Genomic DNA, 13856 nt, shown 5'->3' on the forward strand with positions numbered 1-13856 from the left:
AATGCGTGGATGTATAGCTCATCAACCATCCTTACAGTTCACAAGTTTAGGTTTTTTTTTTTTTTTTTTAATAGAAACGTATAACAACACTTATAAGTGTTGTTGAAGTTAAAATATAGAATGTTGGAAAAAATTAGGTTTGGGGGATTCGACCCTGAGCCTCCTATATGGAAGTCTACACCACTAACCATACCTACACTATCACAAGTTCTGTAAAGTTGGTGGTTCTTTAATATACTATTATGACAACTCTTCATAAGCGTTGTAAAACAAAATATAATGCTCAAAGCCGACTCATCCGCAAAGAGCGCGAAGCATTCTCTGTAACCATATACATTCTTCTCTGTAAATAATCACATACATTCTATAAGACCACCCACTTTAACCAAAGCATGCAACTGGGGAATTATGGAAAAAGTATACCATCAAATTATAAGTTAGAAGGGAGGGAGCATATATATACGAATATAAGCAGATGTAGAGAAAATATGCACAAGTTGAGACCAAGGCAGAATTTAAGTGGGCAAATATAGCAACCATAAAAACTGAAATGTCTCATTTTCTCTCCTCCTTCATCCGGCCTTGAGACCGGCAATGAAATGATATATCATTTACATTGGCGGAGTTAAAAATGGTGTTATAAAAGTAACAGAGCTAGCATTTTATAACTAAGCACACAAATGGAGCTGTTAACTGTCTTTTTGCAAGAAAAATACTAGTATTAGTAAAGAAAATACAACCAGAGTATGCAAGCTGCATTCTTACAACCTGCAAACCTGTACATATGAGAACAGTGGTCTGCACTCTGCACGTTTCTGAAAAACATTACCATCTCCAAACCGATATTCACACACAAATGATGATAACAAAAGCAGCCCTGAATTACCAACAATAGAACATAGAGTTTGATAAGTGATAAATACACAAGCCAATACGCGCAGTCACATAGCACACACTGCAATACTGATATCAGCGAAAAAACACCCCATGTGCGGCAGTAGCATGGATACATCAAATATCCATAGAAGTGGAGAGTGATAGCATCTAGTGTTCCATACTCATTCTCAATAGAAGCATACTTCACAAAGAAAGATCTTGCACTATTAATTAACAACTCATACAGAACTACACACTCAGCTGTAGCAAGAAACTTGAGAATAGCAGTTGAAGTAGATTACTGAGAAGGAAAATAACACCAAATATTGCTAAAGTAAGAATACAATACCGTAAAAACAATAAACTACTGATCTAACTTGTGAACTTCTTTTTCTTCTTCTTTTTGTTCTTCTTCTTTGTCGGAACCACTATGGTATATTCCCCATCTTCTCTTAAGTAACTCTCGTCTCTCGTCATCCATTTGGAAACCAAGAGTTGAAGTATCCACTGGTTGGAAATTTGTGTCATGCTTTTCATTGTATTCCTCTAATTCATGGAAACCCCTAGGCGGTGGTTTCACCATCACATACCAGTTAGATGTATTTGACTCTCGAGAATAGAAAACTTGTCGCGCTTGCTTTACTAAAATGAATGGATCGTTACAGTATTGGTTCTTATGCTGCTTTAAATTGACTAATGTAAATCCATCTTCTACCTTCACACCAAAATTGGTGTGAGCCCAATCACATTTGAATATTGGAATTTGAAACATATGATTGTAGTCCAACAATAGAATTTCTTCTAAAACACCGTAGAACCCACTAGTTTCTGACAATCCTTCAACTAAGGTTGTTGATTCAATTGAAACTCCACTGTTTTGTGTGACTCTCTTAACATCCTTCGTAATAAACCTAGTGTCATTGATAAGCAAGCCTTTATATGATATGCAGTTTTCTAACGTCCCATATGACAACCATTCTACCGTGTGTGATATTGGCATGCCTTGTTCAGTTTGCATCTTAACCTACAAATCTATAATCTCAGGACATAAGAATATAACTAAATTTGTTATCTAAGCATAAGAAGTTAGATTTATATGATTCATAATCTGACTAAGAGTGGAATAAACATACCTTTTGTTGAAACCAATCTGCAAATGTGTCAGACTGTATGGAATTGAGTTGGTCTTCACTAGTAATTGCCCTCCCAGCAGGAGATTTTAACTCGTACATATGCATTCTAAGACAAAATTAAAATTAGAAAATGAAGTTTTAATTGACAGACCATTTTTAATAAACGTGAACATCATACTTACATCATATATGGGTCAATTTCGGGTGTGTTAAAAAGCACATATCTGTGAGCTATCTTTAACTTCTCACTATCCATACGCACTTGGACACCTTTAGAAAGAGGACGTGCTGCCGGTGTGGAACCATTTTGAGTGTTTTCGTTACGCCTTTGCTTTACTCCTGTTTCAGTTGCTTGGGACTTACGAATATCAAAATACCTAACACACTCCATTCCAAGATAACACTCGGCTATACAAGCTTCAGGTTGTGCATAATTATTTACATATTATTTGAATGTCTTCATATACCTAGGAAAGTCGAGTATGCAACAGTTACTAGTTAATTAAATATTAGTATCTCTAAGATACAAAGGGCATAACTTTCTACACGAAACCAAAAAACAGAAGTAATATAAATTAAATTGGCATACCTTTCAAATGGATACATCCAACGATATTGTACAGGTCCACATAATCGCACTTCTCTAGCTAGGTGAATTGTCAAGTGCATCATGACATCAAAAAGTGACGGAGGGAAGTACCTCTCCAACATACACAAAGTCTCAGCAACTTCTACTCAAGTTCTATTAATCTATGGAGATCAACTGCGCTTTGGCATATTTCGTGAAAATAAGAACATAACCTGAAAATTGCCTCCCTTGGCCCTACAGGTAAAAGTCCTTGCAAAGCAACGGGTAATATCTGTTGCATAAGAACATGGTAATCATGAGCCTTAAGAACACCTAAGCAACCATCTTTTGAGAAATGCTTTCTAAGATCAGAACTAAAACCATATGGACCTTTAAATTTCTCATCCTATTATACAATATAGCCTTTTCCTTGTCATTTAAACAGTATGGTGCTGGTGGAAGGATCATTTTTCCATTTATCTCTACTGGATGTAATTCTGGTCTTATTCCCATACTCTTCAGATCATTGCGGGACTTTAGACCGTTTTTTGTTTTGGACTTTATATTCAATATGGTACCAATAATACTCTCGCAAACATTTTTTTCTGTATGTATAACATCAATATTGTGCCATAGTAATAAAACCTAGGAAGATGGAAAAACCCAACATTAGTAATTAATTATATAAAGAAATAAAAGATCATACATTTAATTTATGGAAAAACCCAACATTGATAATGTGAAGTTTAGAGGCTAACATGGTGCAAAGCAGAAGAACCCATAGCCAAATATTAACAATTAAGTTTGAAGTTATGGAACTAACCTTCCAGTAAGGCAAGTCGAAGAATATTGATCGTTTGTTAAACACCCGAAGTTCAGTTTCATCATCATTTGCACCAGAAATAGCCGCATCAGCAACAACATCCCTTTTCCGCTTCCCACATTTATAATTACCCACATTTGCACTTGCTGCCGCACTACTCTTGCCCTTATTCTTCTTCTTTTGCTCTTTCTTTTTCCTTATCTCCTCCTCGTTCTTCTCCGCTTTCCCAAACTCATTTGCAATACTATTATGACATTCAAGTGCCGCAGCACCAGACATAACAGGTGGCTTTTCCTTCCTCTCAATCTCTCCATCAAACCAGTCTTTTTTCTGCCGAAGAGGATGATTATGACGAAGAAATCTCCTATGATTCAAGTAGATAGTTTTACGACTAAATGCCAACCAGTTTGAAAGTGTATTTTCACCGCAAAGAGGACAGGTTGCCTTCCCTTTATACGTACATCCGGATAAATTACCATATTGGTGGACCCGGGAAAGCGTGAAAATTAAGCGTAATAAAAACGGGCCTACAGTAATACCGCAAGTGCACGGTCGTCGGTTGTAGCTCGTGCAAGTACGGGTCGATCCACAGAGACTGGGTGTGTTTTGGAGTGTTTAGCTATTTTGGGTTCTAGTTGCTATTGTTGGGCTTTGGGTACCAATGGATTTTGGTAACCAATGGGTTATGATTGTGCTTTGGGCCTTTGAGTTCTTTGGGAATGAACTGGGCTTTAGCTTTAGCCTATCAGTACACTAGGCTTTTGGATAGAACTGTGGACTGGGCTTAACAGCTCACTTGTGAACTGGGCTTTAGGCCTTAAACTGAACTGTGGTCTTAGCTGAGGCAAGCTCAGTGCAGCAGCAGCAGTGGTTTCAGCAGCAGCAGCAGTGGTTTCAGCAGCAGCAGAAGGGTAATGCAGGCTGCTCAGGGAAGCATAACAGGGCAAAACAAGGCAATATAGCAAGGGGAAAGACCAAGGCAGTGAGGATGGCAATGGAGATAGTATCAATATATACAATGTGGCAATATATACAATGATAAAACAACAGTAATCTACATGTGCATATTAACAATGACATAAGCAAACAGCAAACAACAATGATGATGGTGAAGGTGATAATGACATAAAGAATGACAAAGAGATAAACCAAGGCCTAAGCCAAGGGCAGGGGAGATGTTGAAGCTAACAGTGATGACAATGAAAGGCCAAGGCAGTGGCTCTAGGCATACAAATGGAATGGAAAGGGAATTAGCTTGCTATGAGCACTAATTTCTCCCATTGCTCTATCAAAACAATGCATCCTAAGCATACAAATGGAATGGAAAGAGAATTAGCTTGCTATGAGCACTAATTTCTCCTATTGCTCAATCAAAACAATGCTTCAAAGCTCTAACCTAACATTCCATCACTTCTTGACAGTGAATTAAAACAACAGTTGAGCATTTAAACTAACATTAACATTAAACAGAATTAACACTAACAGGAAATTAAAACAGGAAATTAAAACATGCACATCAATAGGAACATAACAAACATGAACATCAACAGGAAATTAAAAGTAGAACATTAACAGAACATCAAAGTTCTGGACACTGGCTAGTCCAGCATGCCCATTACATACACCACAGTCCTCAATTTATGCCCAAAGAAATTTCCCTCAAATTACAAATTAGGGTTTTCACCCAAATCCCTAAATCCCAAATTTAAAACAGTAAAATTAGGTTTTCAAGAAATTAGGGAATGGGTCTAACCCATACCCTATTTCTACCTACTCTCTCTTCTCAATTCTCTCTTAGTCGAAATTAGGGTTTTGGTAAAATTTCTCAAATTTGACAGAAGTTAGGGTTCTCGATTTTTACCTGATTTGATGTAGCAACATCAAATTAAACTCGACCCATTCTTCCTCTGACATTGTAGCTTCATTCCCATGCCTTTTCTAGCTTCTCTAGCTCGATCTATCTCATCAGTCTCTTACCTAGGGATTAGAATAGGGGAGAGCTTGATGGAATAGATAGGTAGAGAGATAGGGTGGTTGTTGGAGCTGGTGGAAGTGGCGATGGCAGGGTGGTGTGGTTCAGCGAGGTGTAGCTGGTGGAGGTGATGGAGTTGCAGAGCAGCTCTCTGCAGACGGAGTGGAGGAGAAGAACTCGATGTTTTTGGGAGAAGGGGGTATTTGGCGATGGGAATAGGGTTAGGTTGTTCTAGAGTGAGGCGGCTTCATCAAATTTTGATGTTTTGTGACTCTGAGCTGCGGGATGCGATGATGGTTGGTAGATCTAACGGTGAGATGAGAGATGAATCGATGCAACCGTTGGATTTTGAAACACAACGAAGTCAACGGTTTTAGATGATGTTAGGTACTGTAGTGTTAAGCGGAAGTATCGAGATTTGATGCGCAGACAAATGAGCGACCGTAGGATCTAAATGTGCTCTAATCTGAAGGCTTGGAATTTAAGCGCTGTGGTGTTTGGCAGAGACTTCAGATTTTGATGCTATATGAATGAGCGACCGTAGGATGATGAATTGGATCCAATCTGACGGCTGATAATGGAGGCGGTTTTGGATATAGAAAATGGGTTTGGGTAAGGGTTTTGGGCCTTGGGTATGCAAAGCCCATATCTTCTTTAAGAACAATTCTTCCTTCTTGAGCCCATTCCTAGCTTTTTGGACGTGCGCTCCATTCTTTGCGGCTTCCTTGCGTAATTTCTTCCGGCTTTTCACTACTTTCTCTCTTTCCGCTCCGCAATTCATCCAACTTTATTTATTACCTAAAAATAAAATTAAGTAAGAAAAATATTTATTCTTGAAAACAATGAAAATACAGAATATGGGATAAAATGTAGAATTACTGCACAAAAGATGAGTTAAATGCCAACAAAAAGGGATAATATATACATTATTTGGCACTCATCAAATACCCCCAAACCTGAATTTTACTTGTCCTCAAGTAAAACAAAACTAAGGAAATCCTACTATACCACTGTCGCTGGTCTCTCGAATGCATTTAGCGTATGCACTAAGCCTTTTAAACCACTAAGTGTCCCTAGTGGACGAGTTGAAGTCTCGTGAAGGTTTGCTTAGAACGTACCTACAAAGTTCTAGGTCAAAATATAAGCTCAGATTCCATCAAATGTGACATGTGCAAAACAGTTTAAGCTCACAGCAAAATGGAGATGTCAATCTAGCTATCAAAGGCACAATCCTAGCACTGATAACAAAAAAGACATGTGATAAGAGTGTAAAGTGTATCTACACATGTGTAAAGAAAGATCTGAAGTTATGACTACTAATCACCAAGAGATAGTTTCTCAGGCTAAGAACTGAGTCGAAATCTAGCTAGCTGTCCGGACTTTACGAGAATTGTGAATGAGTTGGAGGTATTTCACAATTACTCGCGTTGTACATCAATGGCATACACCCTCCTTGCTTATTACAATAAAACACAAAAGATGACTATTTACATTGACTATTCTCTTTTTATTTTGGAACAAGAGATGATGGAATTGATAAATACTTGATTTTTTGTATTTTCTGATATTTTTTTTCTTTTTTTTTTTTTTTTTTTTTTTTTTCTGAATATATACATCGTTTTTTTTTTTTTTTTTTTTTTTTTTTTTTTTTTTTTGCAAAAGAAACACTTTTGATACAAATACAAAAGGAAACAAAAATTACATGACACTTTGCAAGAGGTAGCCCTTTTTGATGCACCCAGTTAAATTCGATGGTTGTCTTTCTTAATGTAACCTCCACCTTCTATCCCAACCAACCAAAGAACAAGCTAGTCAAGTTTCGTTCAGTATTCTAAAGTGATTGGCAATCGTAACTTCCTATCAAACACCTTGAAGATCGAGGCCATACATGTATTGGTAGATCGTGCGCGTGCAAATTTCTTATCACTATGTGAATTGTGCTAGAATCAGGGTGCCTAAATATCTAGACTAAGACTCCTAATAAAAATACATATTTGCACAAGAGTCAACATTTCAAGGTAAATGAGCTCCATTTTTATGATTTTTCATTTTTTTTTAATTTTTTTGGAATTTTTCAATTTTTTCAAAAGAAGAAGGAGTTCGTTTTCAATTATGCATATTATCATGGTATCTACTCTATACCCCCAAACCTAAACTAAACATTGTCCTCAATGTTTCAAAATATGGAAAGAATTAAAATGCAACATATGGAAAGGGACATGCTGAGTAGAGTAAAAGGAGAGAGAATACCCGATTTCGGCGAAAGCAGAATTAAAACTCCGTTATTCAAGGCAAAAATCCAACATATTTCAGCCGAGATCATATTGGATTAGCAAAATATATACAAAAGGAACAAAAGGGTTTTTAAGAAATTTTATCTACTGGATTATATACAAAAAATTCACCATACACAAAAGTCTAAAGAGTTGAGGATCAACCCAAAAGAAAAAGTGTAGAGACATAGAAAGTTTCAAAACACTAAAATTGGACTTAAATGGGAGTGAGAGTGAAAAACCGAATGAATCACCCCTAAACCAAAATTTTTCAACAGGTTCACTTTTAAGCACAAAATCTAACAATTTTAGGGGTGCAGGATTCACAAGGTCTAACTGAAATGGACTTTGTTCGGGATGGGCAAAGAAATGCATTCCAATGTGGCTCTTTAAAAGTGTTATATTTTGAAGCAAAATAGTCCAAGAGGACTTGGGAGCACACAGTTCCAATCCTAGATTAGGAATTTTCAGAAAAATCGGTTTGACAATATGGGTACAAACCAAATCTAGGTTGGGTGGAAGGCCATCAGATTGTGACTTAGGTAGAAGAATAGGCATCATTATCAATCAAATCAAAATCTCCTAACTCATCTACACATGTCACATCATGCTCACAATCATCAATCAATTGGCAAGATCACAATCAGAATCATCAACATCATCAACAGATTTATTCTCGTGTATCGGCACATCAGGGGAAACATCACATGGAATACTAGAAGAAATATCATGCATTAAGGTCGGGGCAGAGAAGCCTAATGTATTTGAACCCAAAGGTTCCATAACATTTTCAGTATAGACATGTTCTTCTAACATAACATCATAATCATCATCATCATCATGATAGGGATTTTGTAATCTAGGATAATTTTCAATCCTAAGGTCGGAGCTATTACAAGAATAAAACTCTAATTCATGGGGGTGACTCATATCATGTGGTGTTGTTCCTGTTTCCCTAACGGATTCCCATTGATGGGTTTTCTCTGCAATCTCGGCTAAAAAATTCCATGCATCATCCACAGATTTATCAATAAACTCACCATTACACATAGACTCAACCATGGTTCGAGATTTAAAGTCTAGTCCCTCATAGAGGATGACGACAAGTCTCCACTTCTCAATTCCATGGTGCGGACATTCACTCAACAATTCATTAAAACGTTCAAAATAGTGAAAAACAGTTTCCTCATCCAATTGGACAAAACAATTGATACTTTGACGAATAGCGATGGTCCTATGATGTGGAAAGAATTTTTTGAAAAATAGATCTGTGAGTTGGTCCCAAGTGTTGATTGATTGTGGTCTCAAACCATAAAACCATGTTTTGTCCCTTTCCTTTAAAGAAAATGTAAACAAACGCAATTTCAGAGAGTCTTCGGACATATGATCAGGTTGCATAGTCCGACAAATTTGTTCAAACTCCCTTACATGAGTATAGGGGTTCTCAGAATCGAACCCCCGAAATATAGGAAGTATTTGTATCATGCTTGCATTTATTTTAAAAGGGTTATTGGTTTGAGGTAATACAATACATGATAATGGAATTTTTATTGACGGATACATGTATTCATGGAGAGCATGAGGTTGGCCCATTTTGAAAAGACACAAAGCCCACTATTTGGTTTTAATGGGTTTTCAAAATTTTGGTTTTTTATGGGAAAATTTTGGTTTTGATGGGATATATTTGAAAGAAAATTTGGTTTAAAAATGGGAGCAAAGTAGAAAATTTTGGTTTTTGAATGGGAGAAAAGTAAAAATTAAATGGGAGCAAGTAAAATTTGGTTTTTGAATGGGAGAAAAGTAAAAATTTTGGGTTTTTTTTTTTTTAACAGAAAATAAAATTTGGTTTTTGAATGGGAGCAAGCCCACTGTTTGTTTTGCGTTTGCTTTGGCTCCGCTTGGTTGAAAACTTTTGGTGGAACTGAGTCCAAAATCTCGGCCTAGAATTTGGGTACTCGGCCCACTAACGAGTTCAACTAGCGTGATCGGTTACAAGCTCAGCTGGGTTTAAAAACCCAGAATACAAGATACAAGTCCAATTTAAACAAGCTCACAAAAATTAAATACAAGCCCACAAATTAAACAAACAAGCCCACAAATAAATTATTACAAACCCAACAGAAAATAAGAGAAGCCCAAAAATTGGCTTTAATATTACAAGCCCACAATTAAAAATTGGAAGCCCGCAATTTGGGTTCTCTTAAATGGGTTACCTTTTAAGCACAACCCAGCTGCTCTGATATTGTTGCAAAAACCCAGTTGGGCTTTGGTTCTTTTCCTTGGTGGCGTCCCAGCAGAGAAAAAACAGGTTCAGAACAGCAGGTCCAACAGCAAATGAAGTGAAGCAGATGCAGATGCAAATGCTACGCAGTGAAATGCAAAAATAGCTAATAAAAAACACAGACCCAAGTCCCCGGCAGCGGCGCCAAGGCCTAAGCCAAGGGCAGGGGAGATGTTGAAGCTAACAGTGATGACAATGCAAGGCCAAGGCAGTGGCTCTAGGCATACAAATGGAATGGAAAGGGAATTAGCTTGCTATGAGCACTAATTTCTCCCATTGCTCTATCAAAACAATGCATCCTAAGCATACAAACGGAATGGAAAGAGAATTAGCTTGCTATGAGCACTAATTTCTCCCATTGCTCAATCAAAACAATGCTTCAAAGCTCTAACCTAACATTCCATCACTTCTTGACAGTGAATTAAAACAACAGTTGAGCATTTAAACTAACATTAACATTAAACAGAATTAACACTAACAGGATTATCATTAACAGGAAATTAAAACAGGAAATTAAAACATGCACATCAACAGGAACATAACAAACATGAACATCAACAGGAAATTAAAAGTAGAACATTAACAGAACATCAAAGTTCTGGACACTGGCTAGTCCAGCATGCCCATTACATACACCACAGTCCTCAATTTATGCCCAAAGAAATTTCCCTCAAATTACAAATTAGGGTTTTCACCCAAATCTCTAAATCCCAAATTTAAAACAGTAAAATTAGGTTTTCAAGAAATTAGGGAATGGGTCTAACCCATACCCTATTTCTACCTACTCTCTCTTCTCAATTCTCTCTTAGTCGAAATTAGGGTTTTGGTAAAATTTCTCAAATTTGACAGAAGTTAGGGTTCTCGATTTTTACCTGATTTGATGTAGCAACATCAAATTAAACTCGACCCATTCTTCCTCTGACATTGTAGCTTCATTCCCATGCCTTTTCTAGCTTCTCTAGCTCGATCTATCTCATCAGTCTCTTACCTAGGGATTAGAATAGGGGAGAGCTTGATGGAATAGATAGGGTGGTTGTTGGAGCTGGTGGAAGTGGCGATGGCAGGGTGGTGTGGTTCAGCGAGGTGTAGCTGGTGGAGGTGATGGAGTTGCAGAGCAGCTCTCTGCAGACGGAGTGAAGGAGAAGAACTCGATGTTTTTGGGAGAATGGGGTGTTTGGCGATGGGAATAGGGTTAGGTTGTTCTAGTGTGAGGCGGCTTCATCAAATTTTGATGTTTTGTGACTCTGAGCTGCGGGATGCGATGATGGTTGGTAGATCTAACGGTGAGATGAGAGATGAATCGATGCAACCGTTGGATTTTGAAACACAACGAAGTCAACGGTTTTAGATGATGTTAGGTACTGTAGTGTTAAGCGGAAGTATCGAGATTTGATGCGCAGACAAAGGAGCGACCGTAGGATCTAAATGTGCTCTAATCTGAAGGCTTGGAATTTAAGCGCTGTGGTGTTTGGCAGAGACTTCAGATTTTGATGCTCTATGAATGAGCGACCGTAGGATGATGAGTTGGATCCAATCTGACGGATGATAATGGAGGCGGTTTTGGATATAGAAAATGGGTTTGGGTAAGGGTTTTGGGCCTTGGGTATGCAAAGCCCATATCTTCTTTAAGAACAATTCTTCCTTCTTGAGACCATTCCTAGCTTTTTGGACGTGCGCTCCATTCTTTGCGGCTTCCTTGCGTAATTTCTTCCGGCATTTCACTACTTTTCTGCTCTATTCCGCTCCGCAATTCATCCAAACTTTATTTATTACCTAAAAATATAAAATTAAGTAAGAAAAATATTTATTCTTGAAAACAATGAAAATACAGAATATGGGATAAAATGTAGAATTAATGCACAAAAGATGAGTTAAATGCCAACAAAAAGGGATAGGTATATACATTATTTGGCACTCATCACATATGCAGGGAAATCGTTTATTGTCCACATTAATAACGCCTTCAAGTTAAAATCTGTTTTAGTAAACGAATCATATACCTGCACCCCTTTCTCCCACAACTCAAAAAGATCATCAATCAAGGGATGAAAGTATACATCAATGTCATTACCCGTTTTTTTTTTCCTGGAATCAACATGCTCATAATTATGTTGTCACCTTGCATACACAACTGAGGGGGAAAATTATTAACCACGAGCATCACTGGCCAACAACTGTGGGCTACGGAAAGATCACCAAATGGATTAAATCCATCAGCAGCAAGCCCAAGACGCAAATTACGGGGATCTGAAGCAAACTCAGGATACTTTTTTTCTATGTGCTTCCAAGCCAAAGAATCTGTTGGATGACGCATCTTCCCATCCTTACTCTTGTTCCTCGCGTGCCATATCAACTGCTCAGCCAGTGCTGCTGATTGAAACAATCTTCTCAATCTCGGCACAATGGGGAAGTACCTAAGCACCTTCACTGGTATCTTCTTTTGCGGCTTGTCTATCATTTCAGCATCGTCCATGTTAGATGTGTCTTCCTTCCACCTAGAATAATGACATTGAGGACACTCGTCTGCATCTTTCAAATCTTTTCTAAACAAACAACAATCATTAATACAAGCATGTATTTTCTGGTAAGTCAATTGATAAGATTTCAGCAGCTTTTTCACTTCATATGTTGAGCAAGGAAGACCATGATCTGGGGGCAACAAGGAACCGATTGTCTTGAGAAGTTCGTCAAAAGATTTCCTAGATAAACCATTTACTGTCTTGTGCCTATACAATTCAAAAGTGATGGATAACTTTGTGTGTGTTTTACAATTAGGATATAACAGTGTGTCCGCCTCTTCCACATGGTTTTCCAAACCCTCATCTTGCACAGGTTCATGTCCCTGATCGATATGTGCATCAGCTTCAACAGCAGCATCTATATGATATGATCCCCTTGTTGCTCCCTCTTGGTGTACATCAGTAGAAGTGTGTATAGTCTCCCCGTGAAAAACCCACTCAGTGTATGTAGGATCCCAACCTTGTTTCAGCAAGTGAAGATGCACTTCTTTCGGAGGAAGTGGGAAAGTGAGATTCTTACAATCAACACAAGGAAAACTGAATTCAGAAGGATTTCCAAGTCTCTGACAAACGGTATCTATGAAATTCTTCAAGGCCTCCTGATATGGAAGATCACCCCTACATGAAAGAACGACGAAATAATTAATCACGAAATAACATAATAAAAGAGGGAAAACCAATGTAAAGAATATAATATTCTACAGTGAACAACATATTAACCTTGGCCAATGAACCCAATCTTTATTCATAATTTTGAATGACTTGAATCTGCAAATCTGTTCAGTTCTTCAATCCAGTTAAAAAAAACCTTTCAATTTCCCTTCTCAACCAACACTGGAGCCACTTCTTTGGTTGGAATGTTGAATTTATTAAAGATTAATGGCACCTGGCGCAATCAAAATATGATAACCAGTATAAGTAACCACAACGGATTAAAAAATCATAAGATATTTACATATAGAAAAAAAAGATTGGAGCAGTAATTCTCTCATATTATCTGGGTGGTAACTTCTTAAATTACATTGATGCAATGATGCATCATTCATTTCACTGATGCACGAATCACTGGCCGTATGAAAATTATATTTAAACTTTTTTCTAATGGGGTGCAACCGGCAGGTCCATATCATACTGCCTACTTCAATGAAAACCACACATTGATATCTATAATATATACATGTGCATCAAACATGTAAGCAAAACAATGAAAGAGAGTAAAGTAAATCATCTTACCGTCACTTGAAGTCTGAACCTTGAGATCAATTACTCAAGGAACATCTCCGAAATAAGCATATTTCGCCCCGGTATTGTGAGATTGAATAAAATAAATTTCAGTGAAATCATTGGATACCAGTATATAACAATAAATAAAGATTTTGGAGACTACTTTATAATTTCAAAATATGATAAC

General features: G+C 37.4%; 1 protein-coding gene across 1 annotated transcript; it reads right to left on the reverse strand.

Annotated features, from left to right (window-relative positions):
- Window positions 1-1240: 1240 nt before the first annotated feature.
- Window positions 1241-13194, reverse strand: LOC113280500. Its single transcript, XM_026529118.1, has 8 exons — window positions 13166-13194; window positions 12045-13063; window positions 3401-3849; window positions 2811-2983; window positions 2599-2709; window positions 2192-2386; window positions 2010-2115; window positions 1241-1900 (listed from the first exon to the last, which is right to left on the reverse strand). The coding sequence occupies exons 1-8, from the start codon at window positions 13192-13194 to the stop codon at window positions 1241-1243; spliced, it is 2742 nt and encodes a 913-aa protein (XP_026384903.1).
- Window positions 13195-13856: the final 662 nt, after the last annotated feature.

The sequence above is a fragment of the Papaver somniferum genome, chromosome 5 (assembly GCF_003573695.1).
Source record: "Papaver somniferum cultivar HN1 chromosome 5, ASM357369v1, whole genome shotgun sequence".
Classification (NCBI taxonomy): domain Eukaryota; kingdom Viridiplantae; phylum Streptophyta; class Magnoliopsida; order Ranunculales; family Papaveraceae; genus Papaver; species Papaver somniferum.